This window comes from Falco punctatus (assembly GCF_963210335.1).
Source record: "Falco punctatus genome assembly, chromosome: 10".
Classification (NCBI taxonomy): Eukaryota; Metazoa; Chordata; class Aves; order Falconiformes; family Falconidae; genus Falco; species Falco punctatus.
This window is the reverse complement of record NC_137590.1, coordinates 29,343,091-29,365,898: the sequence shown is the minus strand read 5'-3', so window position 1 is coordinate 29,365,898 and position 22,808 is coordinate 29,343,091. Positions and strand designations below refer to the sequence as shown.

The 22,808-nt window shown below is 36.5% G+C and overlaps 1 protein-coding gene across 6 annotated transcripts in view; it reads right to left on the bottom strand.

Moving 5' to 3' along the window:
* SBF2 (SET binding factor 2) overlaps positions 1-22,808 on the bottom strand; it is a 253,141-nt gene that overhangs the window by 196,217 nt on the left and 34,116 nt on the right. For 4 of the 6 annotated variants that reach the window (XM_080404621.1, XM_080404619.1, XM_080404620.1 and 1 more), the window contains exon 2: positions 10,771-10,859. In XM_080404621.1, coding sequence (XP_080260747.1) covers positions 10,771-10,859 — 89 coding nt within the window. The remainder of the gene's footprint in view (positions 1-10,770; positions 10,860-22,808) is intronic. The other 2 variants (XM_080404618.1, XM_080404623.1) reach the window with 1 other exon arrangement.

Sequence of the window (22,808 nt, the reverse complement as noted above, 5' to 3'; positions counted from 1 at the left end):
TGACATAATGATTAAGTTTATGCTTTTAATATGGAGGGAGTTTCTTCTTTTTTTTTTTTTTTTTATTTTTTTTCTCTCCTTTAAGTCAGACAAAATGGAGACAGGTACTGCAAAATTTTTGTCTTAGGCAAACATGCAGAGTGCAGGTAATATTTCCAAGTCTACCTATTTTCTCTTTATCCTCAAGCAGAAACAGTACTTAAAAGAAACAAACTAAGAAAGAAACCAAAAGATACATAAATTGAAAAATCTAGTAACAGTTGTATCAACACAAAACACAGTTGGAATATGGGCCCTTGTACAGAAAGTGATGGGAGACATCATGTCCTTCTTCTCAACTTCCCTTAAGTCCTGCAAGATTTGTGATATCTGGTTAGGGAAGCTCTTAAAATAAGTTCCAAAAGCCATTCAAAAGATTTGGGTATCAGTGTTATTTCCCTTTGCCTAGGTTCACTCTGCAGTTCAGATTTAATGAGTTGCAGGCTGAGAAAGCACTACAAACAGTAAAAAGATCATTGTACAAGTAGCATTAACCACAACTAAAGCCCGAACTGCCTTATCTCCAAATTTGTGAAAGTTGGAGCTTCAGAGACCCACACTAGAAGCCAGTTCAAATGCTTAATTTATTACTCTATTGCTAATAAAGAAAAAAAATCCTTTTTAGTTTAGCCCAGTGTCCATTACAGCTAAATAAAAACACCTGTTCAATTGATAACCTGACAGAACATCCTTGAAAATCATAAAGACACAGCAACTAAACATACCAGAAAGAAGTCTCTCTTAGCCATGTTAACTAAGGTTATAACACTTCTCAGATCAGACTTCATCATTAACATTCTCATCTTAGAAATTTGCCAGTTCTAAAAGTTTTGGCCTGCATCAGTTTATTTCTGACATCCACAGAGCAATGAAGCCAGAAAAAGAAGAAAAGGTTTTGCTAGGAAAAGACCAGGTAAACTGCTTACAAAATTACTGGTGCCACAACAGACGTTCCATACTCAGAATTCCTTATAAGCAGCAAAGTTTATGGCAGATCCCTGCTCAGGAGAATGTTCAAAGACAAAAATTCTTCATCAGTGACTAGCTTAAAATAAGCAATTACAAAACAGATCTGAAAATATTTATATTTTTCTTCTTCCTCTTAATACAAATTGTATTCTGCATATAAACATATATTATTTCTTTATTCTTTTATTTTACTGTGATCAAAAGCAAACTTCATAAAATCACTAATGACTTTTACTTGAAATAAGGAGGTTTCTTCATTAAAATTCTCAGTCATTTACCAAATCCTTACTAAAATCAGGATATCAGAACCATATCACAAATTATTAAAGACCACATTATTAAAGAAGAATACAGGAAGAAGAGTGCCATCTAAGTATCTTAGCTCCCTTTTATATCTTCTAACCTGCAAATTCATTCATAAACTTTTCCTTTTTCCATATACAAACACCAGGTTTTATATAAAAGAAAAAAATATGCTGTATGTTATTAGGAAACAGACAAAAGTCTAAAAAGGTTGTACAATAAAAACTGATCTATCTGAAAGTGGTTTTGCCAATTCCATGCAATTAGTCAAAAGACAGCATCAACATGCCCTATGTAGTCTTTGCTTTATAAACAAACAAACCACATCCCAACCTCAGGATTTATAAATTCAACTCCTTATGACACTTAAGTGAGTGATGGTGCTTGAGGCCAACATGTTGCTTGCTTTTGAAAAAAACTGGAAATAAGCCTCCAAGTTCTTTCCCTAGGACTCTGCACAGCACAGTCTCAGTCGGACACTGACCCACTGAAATCAGACACCTTCTCCCCAAGCTTACATAGGTGTTCATGCCAGGTGCATTTTTAGAGTACACAGCTGCTCTGCCCTGTACGGAGTCCACAAAGGATACCCAGGAGTTATACAAATCAGAAACAGCAAAAAGTCTCTGCACTGATGTTTCTGTTTGGCTTCCAGTTGGGTAGTACAAGGGCTGATACAATGAGCTGCAGTACACAGAATATGCAAAACTGAAGGGTCATTTTAATACTTCTTACTGTTCTTTTTATCTCTCTTTTTTTTTTTTTTAATGAACACAACTAGGATACACCTTTTATTGCCTGTTATGAATAAGCACTTATACCGCATAAAGGTATCACAAAATTTTTCAAGTTTAAAGCGTCAAGCTTTAAAACCACTGAGATGATTTATCGCAGCAGAAGAAACCTGCATCAAATGTAACAAAATTACATAAAGACTACAAATTTAAAAGCCAGTCAAATTGGGGGGTTGGGGGAATATCATGATTTACAAGTACTACTGATTGGAAATTCTTAGCATGAAAAGTATCAGCTTTAACAAAACACAAACCATTAATAAATTTGTTCAGAAAAACATGAAATAGCCTTTATTTTCCATTAGTCTGTTTTCCTGAACTATTAGAAACATTCCAAACTGATTTATAGTTGTAAGAATCAGCTTCACAGATAAATTATTTCTGGATTCCCAGAACACATTCAATGACCCAGTTCAAATTTCACAATCTTGTATTCAGCCCAATAGACTGTGTTTGATTAGATGCACATTATCTGCCTTTCTGCTCCTTCAACAACCCTAGAAAGGATAGCTTTGTGACAACTGGATATATAGTTTTAAATTCAACAGACAACAGTCTTGCTTTCTGGCTCTCTCCAAAACTGCATAAATTCTCAGTTCCCTGCACACATGGAAAAAACAAACCAAACAAACAACACCCCCCCCCAGAAAACCTACCTAAATTACAGTCCTTCAAAGTGTAAAAAAAGTTCTAGGTTCTTACAGAAGGCTGACAAACAATTATCTGTAATAATAAGCTGAAACAAAACACAGATCTTTTAAACAACAAATCGGTAAGCGATTCTCAGGTACTTCAATGCCTTACTGGATTGTTACACTCATCCAAGTTTAATTTTCTCTCTTCCTCTCTGGTAGTTACAGGAACCTGATCCAACAGTGAAATAAAGAACTTTTATGAAAACGCTTGCTGTAATTAACAGCAAGGACAAGCACCTGACAATCGTACTTAAAGACCAGATCTCATCTCTCATGGTAACACACAGATGTCTTTCATTCACCACCACTCTGATGTCTCAGTTTGGTATCTTCCCAGTGAGTTACTACCACCTCTCTCTGCAGAGATACAAACCAACAGACAGAGAGAGCAAAAGCTTTAGCTTTTCCAATTAACAAATCTAAAACTAATCTCAGGACACTATCCAAGCTGTTCCCCTTTTCACGCCATATTATTAGCATCACACAAGCTGTTCCTTTAGGCATCTAACATTAAAAATAAATAATACTGCTCAAGAAGTTTCATTCTAAGCAGTGTAAGTTTCATCTATTTGAACATTTCTTACTGTTTACACCAAATATTCTTTGCTACAGAATCCATTCACTGTTACTCACCTTATTGTTAAAGGACAAGGAGAACAGTTTATTCTCTTCCTTTTATTTACCTGGAGTTCTCTCACTTCTAATCTCTTGCCATACCTGAACAAGGCTTACCTTTTTTCAAAAGCTAAACTTCTTTGATTCACGCTTAGCTGAAGATGCACAACACTCCTTTGCCGAGAAAAAGGATGGAGAGATGCTGACACTTTGTATACTGTTAACTTACACAAGGACAAACGGCACATAGCACAAGAAAAAACTGGAAAATCGTAGTTTTGTGTAACAACAGATCTGGTTGTTACAGTGCACACAAATACATCTCTTTTGCTGTGTATTTGAGAGAACACCAACACAATGCTGTAAACTCAGAAGGTACAGCACTTACTTTTTTTTAAAGAACATGAACATTTAATAATCAAAATTTCAGAACCTTCAGAAAAAGCAGGGTCTCCAGGACACTTCTCACAGACAAAGCTATTAGTTATAAGCTGAAAATACCAAGACACTCACAGAGTTTTGTAGATGTTACAACACCACCACTTAACTGCGGCTCTCAGTCTCCTCTGTCTGTTACGCAAAAATCCCACAACCAGAGACTTAACAGAAATGTCCATGTTGCAGCCTATCCTCTAATTTTTAAAGAAAAGGAGAAAAATCTGAAGAGGTAATACAAATACCGATTCACCCACCAAGCTTAAGTCGAAAAGACCATCTTATGCAGTAAAGTATTATTTGTGGAGATGACATATACCAAGAATGAAGAAAACCAACCCAAATCATTCTATGATTCTACAAACCTCCGCACTTCTTAAGAGAACTTACAAAAATGGCTTTCTCCTCCAAAATATTTGAAAAGAATTTAACTTCAATATCTTTGGAGGGGGTGGTATTGTAAAACACCTTGATAGTAATAAAAAGGGTTACTTCAATACACTATATTTTTAATAATCTCCATGGAAAAATTACAGAGGTGAAATTCTGAACCAGCATCACTTCAATATTTTACCATTTTTACCAAAAATGTTGACTGTATTATAAAGTGTTAATTTTTTTTTCCCAATTGAAAACAAATCAAAACACGGATAAAACATTAATTGCACCCTTTCACAGTACTTAGTCAACTAAGACCACATTTTGCTACAAAAAGACTACTTGCAAGTCCTTAGATTTCAATATTAAATTATTTTACCTCACTAATCTACAAAATCCAGGAGCTAAAGTCCACTCAGTAAAAGCCGTGGGTTTCCAAAACCAGAATATAACTATTTTACAGCAGAAACATTCCTGTAAAACACACCACATTTATGGCACTCTAAGATTTCCACTGGATGCTAATATAGACAAGTTAAAGGAACACAAACTGAGTCCATAATACCACTCCCATAAAAAAGTTAGCTGTACTTTTGCTATTGTGTTTTCTACTAACTGCTGAAAGCATTTGTACTGCAACATAACGAGAATGAAAGAACAGCACAATGCATTTCTAAATGCTACATTGAGCTCTGTCGTGGAGTTGTTAATTGAATAATTACATATGTAATGACTCTTGAGAGGTAAAAAAGGTTTGATGGGAAAAAGGAAAAAACCTCACAAAACCAAAATTCAGCTGACCAAGTGCACTGAAAGTTAAATGGATGCAGCAGTCAACCCTTTATTCAGGTCTTTAAAAGCATTAATGTTGCAGAAAAATTGGCTTACAGATCAGCTAGGTATGACTGAAGCATTTACACGTTAACACCCTTAAAACTTTAATCACCTCAGGCCTTAACTGGTTAATCTGCAACCCAGTCTGTCTCTTACATCTTATTTAAAGTAAGTAGTAGAATATTCAAGCATCAGATATCTTTCCTCGAAAAGATGCTTTACACCAAAGTGGAAAAACAAAAATAACACCAAGTGATTAGCCACTTGATTTTTAAAAGTATTACTTCTGACAACATGTGTAACAGTTTTCAAAAACTCTGCATCAGGAATCTCCAAAAGTTTAGCAGGAGTTCACTACTTGAAAATCTGGCTTATCTTAAAATGCCTCCACTTGAGTGGTAGAAATTCTGTTTTTCAATGCAACTCGGGGGTTGATAGCTTTCTTCTCCCCGACCCAATTGCAAAGCTCCAGCAGCAATGTATATTCACTTAAGATCTCAGAGGTATAGCTGTTACTCCTAAGTTATGCATGTCTTCATGAAGCAGAAACACGTACAGGACTACTAAGTTGGTTTTGTCAAAAGACTGAGATCTACTACGTTAGTCAAAATACAGATATACTTTGAAAATACAGAAACACCATTCCCTACTCTCATATTATTTTTTTCCAGATCTCAGGTTAGTTGGAATTTGAAAGTTGAATCCAGTATTTCATAAAAGCTGTACTACACATTTATTAAAAAGTATGCATCTGAAGCTGCTCAAGGGTGCAGAAATGCTAAGATCTACAGCAAAGATAATGCTCTACACAAAGGAGTAATGTGCTTATCCCAGCCACACCAGCTTCTCCTCTAGGAGGAGGCAGGCATCCTACCAAACCTCAAAGGGACACATACAGCCTTTCTTCTGAAGTATTCCTCTTAGTATCATAATACGTGTAAGCTGTCTTCAAAGAACTGTATTAAGTAACAGTTTTCACAATTTACATTTTTTAAAGTAATTAATTTGAAAGGCGATTAGCTTGTCTAGAAAGGTATGTTCATTTCCATACTTGCACATACTTGCAAGTTACTAATTCCTGACACTACTACTACCACCACCACCAGTTATAGTGGGAAATTTTCTTCCCTGCTTTCACAAACTGCACAAACACATCATAACCAGTTTAAACTTAAGACAACGTATCTATTTCTAGGTATGACTTTCATTGGCCTAATTACCATTAGCCTCCAAACACTGAGTAATACAGATGACACCTGGTTTAGCTAATTTAGCCCTGGGACAAAACTGAGTTTACAGTGTAACATTACATACCAAAGCTTCCTCCTTTGATGTATAACTAATTATGATGTCTAGAAAGGCATGCAGCAGAAAACTGGATTTTACATAAGAAAACTATGCAGAAATATAAAGCTAATTCATTCAGCCAACATACTCTCTCAAGGATTCTTTCCACAAGTGAGAACAAGAAGTTTCATTATCCTAATTTTAAACTGCTCTATACGTCAGCTGATTTTAAAGGGTTATCTGTGTAAAGTTGAAATAACTTCTCTGAAACAGACAGACTATGGCAAAGGATACCCAAACATGTTCAGGTAAAGTATCACGGGGAGCAGCTATCAGACTAGTGTGTTCTAACTGCATTCTTTTGAAAACCAATGAATTAAATGCTTGTTTGAACCAAATACTTTATGAAGAATGAATATAAATCTCTCTTTATTCCTCAAAGTCAGCTTACTTTCCTGAAACTTAAGTAAACTCACCTTGACTTGTACTTGTCAGTAAACTGCATATTGACTGCTATATCAGTTAAGGGAAGATGCTCAGATTCTAAGCTGAAATTATATAAAAATGTTTCCTATAATCCTTTTCAACAGCCCACAAAAGGTTCCACAAATTAAAGAGCATCTTATTGCTCTTGAAGTAACAGTCAATATGTATGATATGTAACATTAACAAATATCATACCTTATTCTCAGTTCTATCACACAACTCATCAAATGGTAAAAAAGTATTAAGGCCTCTTACTAGCTACTGTAATTATCAATAATCCATGACAAAAAACTTCAAGTGTGTTTCACAGCAATTTTCAGGTGGCTCACTTATCGAAGTTTGTTCTATTTATGATTGAATATAGAAAGTTAAAAGCTGTGAAGCCATTAGAGAAATGTCAAATGCAAACAGTGTAAGATTAAGAAAAATCTCTTTACATAATTTGATGAGATGCAGACAAGTGGAAGCTCTAAGAAGATACACTGGCCAAGACCTACTGACAGTATCTTTCCCCAGAGACTCATGGCTTTGCTCACTTACCAGTGACAACCAGAAGATACACAATCTATTTAGAAAGACAAATTAAAACACCTCAGTAAAACTTCAGAAAGTATATTTCTGTCAAATTCTGGACAATGTGTTTATCCCATAATTCATATGCGTTAAACAAGACCAGAACATAGCTAACATGCTATGCACATAAAAATAGAAACAGTTTAAGTAACTCTTAATACAGAATATATATACATCAAGTAAAACACTCTTCAGTGAAGTTTAAACTGCAATTACATTTTATAATGACCCAATTCTCTATATATCTGCGTCAACAAAACTACAGTCAAGGCTAAAAACAAAAGTTGAAATCAGGTCTTCATCTTTCCCTTTCCTTGATAAGTAGTTCTCTAAATGATCCCTTTCACTCAGCCAAGGGCAGGTCCATTAGGAACAGTTCTTTCCATGTTAGCCCATTTTTCAAAACTAGGCTCAACACAATGTAATATACAGTTTGCAAGGTTTTCGTCGTTTAACTTAAAAATTACCTCCACAACTCTGCTCTCCACACTGAGCACACAAATTCAAGCCTGGAAGGGTGGGGAGTATGCAGGGTTGGGGAAAGATAAGAGCATTCCACAAAAGTCTCAGTGAATTTTGTCTATTAGTTTTTGGCTGGACCTTTGACTAACAGCCTCTCTACATGCTATGGAGATCACAAGGAATCCAAACAGGCATTTAAACCTTGGGGTATGGGGTGGGCATGGGTCTTTTCCAGTATTTCCCCCAGTCTTGTTTTGTAAAATGCCATTAACAACATGAATGGGAAAAAGAGATTAGATCACATAGATGCCAAGATCAGAAGATGCCAAGACAAACTATCTGGTTCAACCTATAGTATTTGGCAAAAAAAAAAAAAAAACACTCTTAAAAATAAAAAAAAAGTCCAAATTCACAGGTAAATAATTTGCTTTCTGAAGGGAGGGGGCAGCGCACAGGGGGAGGCACTGACAGGAAGCAGGGCAGAGATCTTCACCAAAAATCAACAGATGTCATCTATGATTCATGGCAGAAGAACTAACTTTGACAGAAGAGAATACTCAAAATTCAAGTCTCCCTTCAATCCTATCACTAGGCATGAAAAGTTTTGGCCTTTTTTTCCTCCATGAAAACACATCGAAGCAAGCTTAACATGCTTTTCAGGTAACAACCACTGCTTTTTTTCCATTTCAGAGAAACCATATAATTCCATAAAGATCTTTTCCACTTAAAGGCAAGGAAGTACACTAGAGAGGATTTCAACTCAAACTACTCATAAATATTACCACCTTCAGTCTCACATACATTTATGTCAACTTTCCTATTCTTACCCTCTTTCTCCTTTTTTTTCCCCCCCCAAGGCTGGCCTGTTAGCCTCCCAATGATGTTAAAGCTGCCCTTAAGAAACAGAAAATAGTAATACAGCTTTTCCTCTTCCTTTTCCATGAATTAATGTTGAGTCATGTTATACTCATCCAAAACCTTGGGGAAAAAATGTCCTGCAAGAAACTGACTTTCATGAGTGATTTAGATTTACTTAAGTACTTGATCTTCGCAATATCTCTAACTCCTCAATCTTCATTAATTAAAATTAATTTTCCATGTTTGGAAAGCAAATCAAAATTTGCCTAATTCTGCCAACTGGCTGAAAAAATGTCCTTAAATTTTAAGTCATCAAATTTCAATTCACTTGGAAAGTTTAAAGCCTTAATAGCTTTGCCTAGTGAGTCATTTGATAACCGATACAGAAATAATGTTTTATTTAGTCAAGAAAAAAAAAATCTTCCTTTAGGAACTTATTTCTGGTAGTGCTAACATCCTACAATTAAACTTAAATGGGAAACAACATTTGGGTACTGATATATCACTTACGTTTCACTGCTTTAAGAGAAGCTGTGCTCATTTATTTTAAAAGTCAGACACATTACTTTTTTTGAAATAGGTAAGGAAGATTTGTATGACAAAATAAACCTTAGTATTACTTGAACTCTTCCAGTTAAGGCAAGATCAAACCACCTAGTTCAACCCAAAGGCAGTGGTTAAATGAAGAAAACACCCCTAAGCCTTGGCATCAAAGTTTATTTCTCTTCTAATGAACTGCAACTGTGTGTACTATATAAAAAAGCCACTTATCTGAACTCAGCAGTCATGAAGCACATGCTGGCTAGGCATGTATTAAGTAGAGAATTACCAGCTAGAGCAAACAGCAATTGCTATACAGAGCGGTATAATGTTGAAACAGTAGTAGAAACACTTCAGAGAAAGCAGGAGCTTCCATTGTTTCAGCACAGCACTATATTGCCAAACATAGTATTATGCAAGTGTACCACAAACACTGTGACTATCCGTCACGTGTATCAGAAATAATGCTTACACCAGTAATTAATGCATGACATCCCCCCAAAACGTAAGGCTTATGTTTGACTATGAAGAAACTAAAACCACACTGCTGAAGAAAACGTGCAACCAGTCGCGTACGCCAGCTCACAGTGAACAACATAAACCTCTGCTACACCAGAGAGCAAGCAGTAAACACCAAGATCCCCTCCCCTCTCTTTCACTGGAGAAGACAACACATGGCCAATGGCATGTTATGACTCAGCAAGTGAGAGAAGCACTGGATGAAAGATATCATACTGGTAAAGGCTCACTATGTTTGTTACATCTGTGTAATAAATTCAGTGAAGAGTCACTGTCTTTGTCCTCTGCAGCTGATTTTGTCCCACAGTACAAAGACTTGTATTGCAACACTTCCTACAGACCATCTCCTTCTCTAGCTCAACCCGTCCCAGAAGTTCCTAAGTTCATGGCAGTAAGAGTTTCACTCTGACTTCTCAGAGTCTAATTTGCAGAGTACAACCACAGTATTTCATCTCTCTGTGGGATTTTTAGAGCCGTATGTTTAATGAATGAGTTAATGAATGAATAGTTAATGAGTAAGATATAACTTTTCATTGCATCTCACAATATGAGACCAAGGAAGGTAAAGAAGTGGCACTCAGTGAACTCTCAGAAAGGTATTTAAAATAGATCACTGTACACAAGTCTTGTTCAGTGTGCCATTTTTGTAAGCACCCATTATGCCATCTGTCAAGGACAGAACACTGGGTAAAGTCAATGATAAACTTACAAACAAACATTTATTTTAAATACACTATTTCTAAATTTGCACCAGACTTTTTCTGTATTCTAGGACTATCTACTAAGTGGTACAGACCAAAATAAATTACCTTCTGTTAGCCAAAGTTTTTATTGTTAAAGCCATTATCTACCCCCTCTACTCATGTAATTTCTATCCATTCCCTGTTGGGCTAGATAATACAGATTATTGTATGAAGGCAGACATATCTTCCAATTGTATGTGAAACAAATTCTAAAAATTACAAAGTGTAATGCAAACTTACCAACTCTATTCCCTGTGGAAAAGGAGTGTCTTCCCAGTCTTTCTGAGGAAATCTTTGTATTATTTTTCCCAAACCTTCTGCTGGACCTGCTGAAAGATAAAATTCAATTACTTAAAGGCAAATTGGTGGAATTTAGATCACCATAAATTTGAGAATATTTTCAGAGTATACCCAATATTAGGAAATGTTTCACCTCAAGAGGCAGAACAGCCACCTCAAATGTGTCTTGCAAGTCACGTAATAAATGCAATCTTAATATTCTCCAGTAGTAACACAAGGAGTCACTACATGAAATGAAGCTGCAAACTGCATCCAGCCTATGCCTGTCATGCATGTTTTCAAAGTGACAGATGATTATTGGTAATTCTAGTCTTTCTCTGCAAACAGTAGCAAATTAAAAACTAATATAATGGATAATGTGATATTCAAAAAAGAAGTCAAACATTTGTCAACAGGTAGTCTTCAAAAAGAGGCCTATAATTTAAAAATCTGCATGATTTACCCAGAATACACTAGTTCCTTGCCAGTATTTCTAGTTGGTTTCCTTGGACGAATCACCAGTGATTTTCTATCAAAACTGTACAGAAAATCTGCAAATTTCCCATAACTTATCTGATGCAACTGTCTTTTTTTTTTTATATACCCTCCTTTTTTTAAAGCCACAGTGCTATAGATAGGAAGCCCTTCAGAAACACCACAAATATATAACTGTAGCATCCTGTCATCCTGAATGGTACAGGAATGCACATACAAACATGAATTTTGTTCTTCACCTGCTGAAGTCCTGGAGTAAACATTGAAAAAAAAATCATTTTTTTTTATTATTTTTTTACTGAATTTTAGCTCAGGCATACACTACAATATAGTGTCTCAGTTTTTACATTAATCATTACTACCCTGAAGGAATGCCAAAAGCTAGAACCATTTTGAACTGAGCCACTGCACAACATAAAGCATGCAATCAATAGCCTTCAACTTCTATTTTTTACATTTAAAGCATGGCACAATATTGGGAAGAACAATCTTTCCACTTGAACAAATCTTGCCTTTTCCTACAGAAGAAAGCAAATTCTCCGTTTTATTTACCTTACAAATATACCAAACAAATTGAAAAATTAATATTGTTCTGATTTCTGAAGGAAACTGTTTTAACATGGCCAAGTATTTCACACGTACCTCAAAGACCTCTCTACCCTTCTATACACATTTTAAACCCAAGAAAACAAGATTTCTGTGATAACATTACCTACCCATCTTCACTTTAGCAATTTCTGTCTCGATTCTAATATAATTTCAGAGGTACACGGACACAAAACACACACATGCTTGCAAGTCAATTGCCAGGTCGAGATGAGAGGCCCAAACAACTGTTCTTTACTTTGAAGAGACAGGAAAAGCAGCAGAGCTGAACAGCTACTTCTTCTGCAAGGCAGCATCCATTCAAACTGACCAAGCAGCGCACACACAGCCCCGGACTACCACTGTATTTGCATTCCGTTTCCCATTAAGTGGATCATGGATGAGAAATACAGATAAGGAAGCAAGCTGGTATCACTGTCAGCATGGATAGAAGTTTCATTTAAAATAAACAAAAAAAAAAAATACTTAGGAAACTAGTTTTCATTAGACTATACATTAAGCTTCCTAAATGGCAAAGTTGAAATTTGCAACCATTAAAACTATTAATAGATATTTTAAACAATCTATGCTGACCCACCACAGTAAAGTGGATCACCCTTTCTCTAAAGGCATATTACAAAAGTCTGAGATTAAACATTAAATTTTTTCAACACTTTCTTGTGAAGTTCTCAAAGCTGTACTTTGATACTACAAAACAGTACAAATTCTGCATTAGTGGTAGCAGTCCGTATGTGTTGCTTCCTCTGCAGACACCCAAGCAGCAGCAATGAATACATTATATTCCTGGCTTTACCATAAAAAAACATTTTCAGTCTGACAACTCAAGCCTGCTAGCATAAAGCAATTTATAAATCAATGTTCTCATGGGGAAAAACATTGCTTCCTTTAAGCTTCTTGCTAATTTACAGTTTGAGTTAGGTGCTATCTTAAAATCCACAATAAATTTTGCAAGGCATTTAGATAGAATCAATCTGAGTATTTAATAAGCATTTTCTCCAGTTTATGTACATGCTATGATTTTCTCTTGAAAATAATTTAGGAATAGATGTTCTTGGTACAATGGGCATATGAACTACACAGAGTAAACTCCTAACAGCACTCTTACCCCAAATATAGCACACATACTGACTGTGATTCCCAAGGGCAGCATGCTGAAGGAACTGCAGTCAGACAGGGTAGCTGTGAGATGCAAGTAGCACCAAGAGATGTAATCAGCAAGTTAAAAGCCATAAGGAGATACATTTAGACAGAAGCTGCAGAGGTGCTGAGAAAACAGTTAGGATGTGCCAGAAACCAAAGAACAAGTACAGACATGGCTACAGGTGCAGTTTTTTTAAGGAAAAGGAGCTCCATATCTACTACGCTGTTAAGAACTGCATAGGGGCATCAGTCACTAGTTTCACTTGTTTAAGATCAAGTGTTGCCTCAGGTACTTTTTCTTACACAACATATTCTACTGAATTAACACTCCTCTCCCCCTACCATTTCATCTCAACATCCTTCCAAAATAAGGAGGCATAAATGGCAAGGCTTTACCATTCCCTCCCTAAACATTTCTCAGATGAACAGACAGTCACACACCATCCCTCCTCAGGCAGGCAAACACAGTCCTGCATTCCTCCTTTCTTCTATAGACATCCAGTTCCTATTTCTTTCTTCCACATAAAAAAAAAAAAAAAAAAAAAAAAAAAAAGGTACATTTTCAACTAGATATGGCAGGAATAGGTATTTTGTTGCTACCATGCAATAAACAGCGTTCTGCCTTCTCTGCTCTCCTCTTACCCTTCACCTTTGGTACCCCACTCAGAACTCACCTCTCCTCTCATTCCTTCACGCAGTCACCTACTTCATAGCCTCTACTACTCTCTCCTTCACTCTGAGAGGGCTGTTCCTTCACTGACTTCCCTTCCTGAGTTAGTGTCTCAAATTACCATGTTATCTGCTTTTCCTAAATCTTATCTTTGTCAAATCTCTTCTTCCTTTTGTCGTTCTAATGCTGACAGGTGGAGCAAGGAAAAGGCGGCAAACAAATGCATCCAAGACAGCAGTGCGCACAAACACCCTCCAAGTACAGCAAAACTAGCAGTTGAGAGGCCAACAGCAAGAAAAGGCAGAGGACCGAGGTGAACAGAAATACCAAGATTTCCTGGAAGGGAAGTATCAAAGAATTACAGCAGCAAAAAGTGTTCAGTCCCTGCTGTGTGTAAGTTCCCTGAGTTTCTCTATTCAGTTCAGGATTTCTTCTCCCTTCATGTTCTGAAGATGCCAATCACTCTAGTTCTCTTTTTATTAGACTGCTAGAAAAACACTCCTTACTTTAGAGTATAGGAGCTTCTTTTAATTCATAATTAAGATATGTATCATTTTTATTTTTTAAAAAAAAGTAATATTCACTCCTAAATGTCAAAACATTATCAGCCCTTTTTAGATTACTTTCCTTGGAAGGCCACAAATGCTGGCCATCAGTGTTAGAAGACCCTACTGCATGTAATTCCATTTTGCCTTCAAGGATTATAAACTTCAAGAAGAAATTACCTTAAAGAAATGTACCTCTGAACATTTTCTGAAAGCCAGACTGAACTTACGTTACCTGAACTTGCACTTCAGTTCATCTCTGGGATCAGTCAACGAATAACTAAATGAGAGTTTCACATGCTGAGGGAATGCCTTGAAATCATTATATATAGGATAAAATTTTCTCCTTTTGTACTCTTCTGCACATGCATTATTCTTCTCTGAAAGTCTCAAGTAAAGCCAAGGTGAATCCTTAAACTAGATTTTTAGCATGGATCCTTAAATCTGACTTTCCAATTGTTTTACTCCACTACCAAATGTTTTACTACCACTGTACAATGCTCCTACGTGCTTCAAATTTTTTCCTGTGGAGTACTGAAGGCAGGTACAGGATGCTTTGAAAATTGCAATCATCCAGAAGCTTTATCATGGTCCAATTGAAAAAGCCGTAGTTTTGAATCTAAATGCATAACATATCTTAGTAAGTTAGTAGATATAAAAATAAGAGGTGCAAATATGTACAAATACATATACGCACAAACTGGTTTGGGTTGTTCTTACTTCACCAGAAATCAAGTGCTTTCAAGAGAAAAAAATAAGGAGTAGCAATAACCTCTAGCAGTTTCAAGTCTGGTTCAGAATTCCAGATTCTTCTACAAGATGACTTTAAAATATAATAGAGCACACCATCATATGGAATTATATTCTCCTGGTAGCTAGGATTAGATTACCATCAGAATGATAATAACATGTGTTAAATTGCTCCAGATACTCAATGGATTCAGAAATCTGTCTTTAGCATTAACTAGTAGATTTCAGTATTCGTTAATTAGGCCTTAAACATCACCTGCTCTAACCAGCTTAAAATATCCTCAGAGATAATTAGCAGATTCTACACAGTATATATGGGCTATACTAAGGTTTGTTTCTTAACAACTGGCTGCTTCATAGACTACCAGTTATTGTCACAGGAAAACCAATCTTGGCTCAGGGAATTAGTACTTCAATTTAATTTCTTGCCAATTAACATAAAGTTTTCACCACAGATTCAGGTACAAAGACAACAATAAACAATGAAATAAACATTTGAGAATACATCTTTCCTCTCCCTTCTCAGGCTCAACTTCAGTCCAGCACTTCTCCTCCCCACTCCCTAATCTCAGCTTCCCTTGTTGGCCCATCCACCCCAATTCATTTGGCAAGGTGACGGGCAGTGGTCAGAGAGGCTGGGGTCATGCACACAGTTTTATTCTGCTGTTTCTTGCCTCTTCTTCATTTCGTTCTGCCCCAGCACAGATCTACAGGCTATAGTCCCTCCAGGGGTGTCCCCAACACAGCATAAGTCACCAGCAGCCAGCAGCCCTCAGGGGATGTGCCTTCTCTGGCATGGAGCAACTCCTTCCAAGACAATGTCTCTAGCTTCGTCCCCTGGAACGTCCCCTTCCACACCACCTGCCTTGCACAGCTGTTGCTCTGCCTTAAATACATGTAAGCAGATGTGCCACCAGCTCCCCTAGCTGGGTGAGGTTCTAGCACGCGATGGGGTGCTTACACCAGTTTCAAAACTGGCTGGAAGCAGCTGTGATGGGCACAGGGTAGTTTCTGACCTCTTCTCTTACAATTTGCCCCCTGCTCCCAAAACTAGTCATTTATACCCAGTACAATTATACCTATTTTTCCATCTTGGAGGCCACTGTTAGGAAAACATTATTGATAAAAGAAACACCTTCTATCTACCTTTAGTTCAAGTGCAACTGATTTGATATCCAAGTTTTCAAAAGAAGTTAGAAAAGGATCCTTTTCAGAAAGGCTCACAGACATCTCAAAAACATTCCAGATATTAAACAGTCTAAGTTAAGGTCCACAGCAGTTAAGATGAATCTTCAGAAAATCATCAACTTAAATATAAAGAAAGATCAAAGTTGGAAAAAAAAGAGTTTATAGAAAGATGCATGAAAGATACATCACAGCAATACAATATTTTAAAGGGGAAAAAAATCAAGGTGAAAAGTTCTGTACCCAAGATAAAAGCATCAGAAAAAATAAGAAAAATACGTATTCACATCCATCAGAGATAAATACTAAAAAATAAGAAAGCACTGTTAATCCTTCCACAGAAAAGTCCTGTGAGAGAAATTTACAGATCTACTTACAATGTATGAAATACAACTATTTCACATGCTTTCTTAAATTGTATACAAAGAGATAGATGGGAGAAACTCCATCCCACCAGAATTTGGTTTGGTTTTGGACAGAAGCAAGGCAGGGGAGGATTTGGGGGGATTTTTAATGAACATATCCTTCCAGATCAAGGCAATTATTCAAAAACTCAAGAGTTTTATATGTTTGCAATTAAAAATCTGGAAAAGAAAATTATTATTTTCAAATACACATGTTACTGAACTGCAAGTTGCATTATTTGTGAAAAGTTTAGACCCAGTAACACTTAAAAAACACTCCATTCTGCAGGCAGCGAGGACCTGGCCTACTCTCACCACAAGAAGCTTCTTTCTTTGACTGGAAGTGCACTTCACCCAAATACAGAAATCTACATTTAATCCTTATATGGAAGCAAAAGGATAGATATAAATGGTCTGTCTTATGGACTCTACCCCTTTACATGAATGCAAATACAAAGTAATTCATTTAATGCTCTACACCAGATTAAAACCTGTGGAAGAGAAGATTCAGTAGTTGCACTCCCATTTAACAATAAAACCAATTCAGTACAGTATGCTCACCACACTTTTCCAATACTTTATGGTGTAATTACTGTTGATTCTCTGTTGGCATTTTTCTATACAAGCAGTTAAATAACAGTCCCTAAATCCCATGGTTTTCGGTGAGAGGGTGTCGATGCTATCTACATTCAGCTGACTTATTAACCCATTCACCTTTCAGCAGAGCAGTTCTGTCTGAAGATACCAGATTATTCAAGAGGTGGCTACAACTCAGTACCTAAGTGGTTCTACATTCTCAACTGTTTTAGCACAACGGGGGTGGGGGGGGTGGGGGGGAATCAGATCACAGGATTTCAACAACAGCTAAAAATTGTTTCAGTATATGCTACTGATAATTACTGACATTTTTCCAAAAAATATCAAGGCCAGATACCAAATGTTAACTCATCATTATGCCAGGTTTAATTCACATCTTTATTTTTAATGATTTTTCCAACATAGGAGGTGGTTGGTCTTTCTTCTGATAATTTCTAAACATATTTGAAAACATGTTTACTCAATAATGCAAAATCTATTTTATGTAAAGGAATTTACTATGAATATTCTACAAAATTTGGAAATCTTTATTAAAAAACAAACTAGAAAATCTGAGCAGAGGAGTAGAGGCAGAAAGAACACTTAAATCTTAAATAATAGTTTTTCCAGTAATGCCTGTGCCTTCAGTACACACTTAAACGTATCCACCGTCTCCCATATTTTGTATAATGGGTGCAGTTATTTCCAGTCTACATGGACTGAGGCTCACAACACCAGTGAGGCCTCAGAAGTGCACTGACACTGCCAGAGCACCATTTCCTATTCCATTATACTGTACAGCTCACTTGGTCAAACTAGAGAGGGGAGTACCTCAGTAACCTCTACCCCCATTTTTTCTGATTAAAAAAATAAGGTAAAATTTTCCCATTAATAATTTTTAGAACCCGACCACACTCCCGCCACTCTGCATCCATCCTTTCCAAAGTCTTTTTTCACGCCTTTTTTATTAATTCTTAACACTAAAAGGACATTCCTTCAATATCCAAATGAAATTCCTATTAACTAAAGCTAATGAACCAAATGTGATGCCACATTAAACACACACACTGCACAGCCAGTGAACGCCAGTAGTAACCTCCTCAGTTAGTGCCTGCCAGTACCTGTTTTACAGATTCTAGATCTACAAAGACTCCAGAGGTTTCACTCTTTGTTCCACTGCCTTTATTAAGAGTGACAGGAAGAAATGGCACTCATTAATATCGACACCTTGGTTTTAAATTGGAAAAATAGGTTATTCCAGTGTTAATGGATTCATATTGCCATAGCCAGCAAGAAGGACCTTTGTATTATCAATAGAAAGATTGCTGTCTGTTGGTATCCTTCCAAATAATGTGCAAGCTGCCCAAAAACCTGGTGGAAACCCCAAGGCTAGCACTGCTCACTGAATTCAAATCAATGACACAGAAGCTTCTGGAGGTTTTTGAAAGTGCTTCACATCACACAGACAACAAACTACTTCATTAGTATACACATGCATGAGCATAGCACGGAAGATCATTGTATATTAACAATGTGTTCCACATAAAATAGTAATTGCTTTCATTATTAATTATATATGCTAAACATGCCTCGCAGTAACAAGAATTCAAAATACAGATTTCCAACAAAACTACTGTTATTACTATTATTAAGCACCCATATTGTTATCTTCATAAAGTTATTTCTACAAAAGCAAAATTATTCCTATACTTTAACTCAAGTGTTTTGCGATTCTTTTTCATTTCATAGTGAAATATTTACACATCACCTGAAGAAGGGTGCAAAAATTGTTTAAATTTTTACAATTTTTAAAATTGTAATTTTACACCTGCAGCCAAGAATTGCAATTTCATTTTCATGAAGGGTGCCAGGTAACAGTAATCATTATCATCATCCAATAGTATCTTTACCTTTAAGATGGTCTGAGACTATTCCATTAAGAATCAAAGCTGACCACACAGTAAATCAGGCTTAAAAATTTTAGACATTATATTCTTGTCCCTGTACAACACACACATAGCAAATCTGCCCAACACCAAAACTGAAATTTCAGCCTAAAAGAATGCTGAATGAGCAGTCTTTACCTTAAGCTATTAAGGAAAAAACAACTTCTCTCCCCAGCTAACTTTTTCTGATCTGCCCTCTTTCTCCTTCCTCTTTTCCCATCTTTTTCTTTAAACAATACAAACATGCAACACATTAAAATTCTGGCACCATTTGCTGGTTCCTGAACCCTAGTCCCCTAAACTCCCTTCTTATATAAATCTTTCCCCATGAAAGGTCACATGCCATCTCTTGCTTGCCCTTGAAATTCCAGAAGCGAGCTGTTAATGCAACTTACATTCCAAATTAATGAGAACTCTGATAAACTCTGTCTTTTCACTTACAAACTCCTGATAAAAATACATTTGAGCTCTATGTATTGTTAATCATACATGCAAAGCTTTTAATGTAAGGACTTTGGTGATCTGTTACAAAGGATGTAATTTTCATGTCTGCGCAGAAGAAACACACTACAGATCACAGAGAAAGAACATCAGCAATTATGCCACACAATACTTGAAAACTACCATTATAGATCCTACATGTAAAGTAAATAAATCATTTTGAGTATTCAGAAGTACAACTGTACACATTCAAAGTCAGAAACATACTGTCACTGTGAAAGATACACAGATGCAGGTGGCGGAGTACAGTAGCGCTTACCCTTCTTTTCAAAACAGTACTTCGTGCTAAAGATATCACTAAAATCTGCTGTGAAGTAAAATCCTTTCCATAGCAAAGTTCTTAAACCATTTGAAACTTCTAGTAAGTTTTAAACTATCAAGAATTCTTGTCACTTTTTAGGAGTTTTGAAAAAGCTCTTCACAGAAGCATGAAAACAACTCATGTTCCACCTTATGCCTTTGTGAAAGGGAACAGAAACATACCTGAGGTCTTGCCATACTTTTAAAAACATTGCTACAGAAATCTTGGTGGCTGAAGACAGAAAATACCACAAAAGATAACCCCATTTTAACTCAGTCCCAATGCAGAAGTCAGAGCTGGAACCGAAGTGAACAAGAGGTCAAAGAAGAACTAACATTAAATACTAGAAACAAAAACATACCTTTGATAGGCCTAAAACACATGGCATGAAATTGTGAAAAAAACCTGCTTGATCTCATTACAGAACATCACAGGCTATGTGCATCTAAAGTCTGAAGTAGCCTGGACATTGAAATTTACATAAAAAGCATTTAACTCTGATGTATTCTAGAGAAGAAAGACTTTATTGAAGCGTAACAGCCACAAAATATTTAAACGAAGTGCTGGTTAGAAAGAGAGTGAAAAAAGGCTTCCCACAATGACCTGGCAAAATTCACAGCCAGTTCTTCTTAATCAAGTCAAAGAAATGCATCCAACAATCTTGGGAATTTGAACGACAGACGTTCCGGAGGCTTGCTGTATTATCAAGGATACAACAAATAATAGGATAAGATGATCCTCAGGCCCTTTTCTTTATAAACAGGAAAAATTTGTTCGAGTCAGGAAAAAAAAGAAGTACTATTTCAATCCTCCCTGCAACGTACTGGCAATGTTAGTCAGGACTACCTGAAATAACTTGGACGATCCAAATTCCTGAATGCCTCAATATTTATTTCATTTTTGTATTTTTCTCTTTTGCAGAGCCTTTAAACCATCTTACACACAGGGAAATGAAGCATGAAGTAATCTATGCCCCTCCAAAGGATGTAAAACAGGCTCCATCAATAGCTCCCAAATCTTAGATTAGCACCTTATTCACAGGATCGGCCTTCCCACTATTGCAATAGACACCCTCCTGCAGACATGCAGACCAACTATGATCTTCATTACTCCTGGGTATCAGAAATAATTTCTATGCTTTCTAAGAAAAATATTCTAGCTTGTTTTTGGTGGGTTTGGGTTGTTATTTTGGTTGGTGGTTTGTTGGGTTTGGGTTGTTGGTGTTTTTTCTTTTTTTTTTTGGGGGGGGGGAGTGGAATATGGCAATACATGCGATATCTCATTCCACTAAACCAAAAGGTGTTTCTGCTGAAAGAAGGCTAGCAATTGCTACTCAGTAAGCAAACCTCTAAGATAGGTTTGGAAAGTCTGGGATTTGTATATTTAAGGATTAACTTCATCCACTGAGGTTGTATCAATGCAAAGCAAAATGAAAATAGATAATTACCATAAAAAGCAGAAAAAAAGGAAATCACAGAAAAGAGAAGCATGGGCAGAACGAAGAGGAAGAAGAGAGAATAAATAGGGATGTTATAACCATCACCACAGGCTAGATGCATATTCACCTACTGCAGTTGTGTCCCTCCAATATCACTCAGTACACGGGAAACTGCACTGGCTGACAGTGCACACAATGATTTGGTCAGCCAGGACTCTGTCAGCTTCTAACCCCTCTGAAGAGGGACATACCAAACATTATCAAGTCAGTATTACACCCAAAAAAGCATTAGTAATGTAAAGTGCTGTCTCATTTCGAAAGCTGTGCCTAAGACCAAAACCTTAGCAGCCAGTGGCAATGACCTCACTGACATCTTTTAATTGCAAGTTCTGTAAAAAATTATATTTTTTTGCTGCTGTTGCATCTACTGCTTTTAAGAGCCCACCTAGGAACTTGTGCAGTAACATGAAGCGTCTTTCAAAAAAACTTTTCTATCATAGGATTTTACGAAGGTGTCAGTCACTATTGAAGGACTCTTCCATACCATGATCCTCCACCTTTCACCAGGATTCCAACCCCCTCAAAATGGTATCTGGGTAAGTTACTGATCTAATTAACACAGTTAGGCTGTGACAGCTGGATCTCTGGACTGTTCCTTCCAAACAAGTTTGGGACATACAGTGTATTTTTGCTGGGTGGAGAGTAACACAGCTTTGCAGAAGTCTTAGAAGGAAGTAACAGACAAGAAAAAGCGCTAAATCATTTTCAAGTCACTCCTTACCCAACAGCTAGCATAATATTCAAGGAATTGGAAAAAAGCTTGGGCAGCTGGCAGGGAGAAAGTTTCCTGCTCACCGACAATTCCCCTTCTTGTTTGCAAATCACTTTTGCCAGCTTCTGGATAGGAAGGGAAGACCAGACTTCAAAATAAACACTCTACATTAAACAAACAGCCTTTTGAACACACCCAACTGAACAAGACTTCCCAGCTGTCTTGGAAAAAAAAATCTTTTTCATTTATTTTCAAGGAAGGTATAAAAATTTAAGTGGCAAAACTGTAGTCCGCTTTGTACTCTGAATCAATGTCTTAAGAGCTTCTCAGACTGCTTACAGGAAAAAAAAAAAAAAGAAAAAAGAAAATTTAGGCACCTTGTCAGTTCTAACGAAGAATGTATATTGCTTTGCTTTAGAAATAACACTGCCCTATTTACTAAATCTTATTTCTGTTTTCAGTAAGTTATCTTCCTCCCATAGCCACCCTTTGATTTAACCTTAACCGATATACCTGATAATTAAAAATTAAGCTCCACCTTGAAATTTCCTAAACATTACGGTAAGACTATAATTTTACCCTAAAACGATTTCACATTTTCAGTATTATTATTTTAATGTCTTAATCAACACCCATTTCAGCATATAAAATTTGGATACATTATACAAAA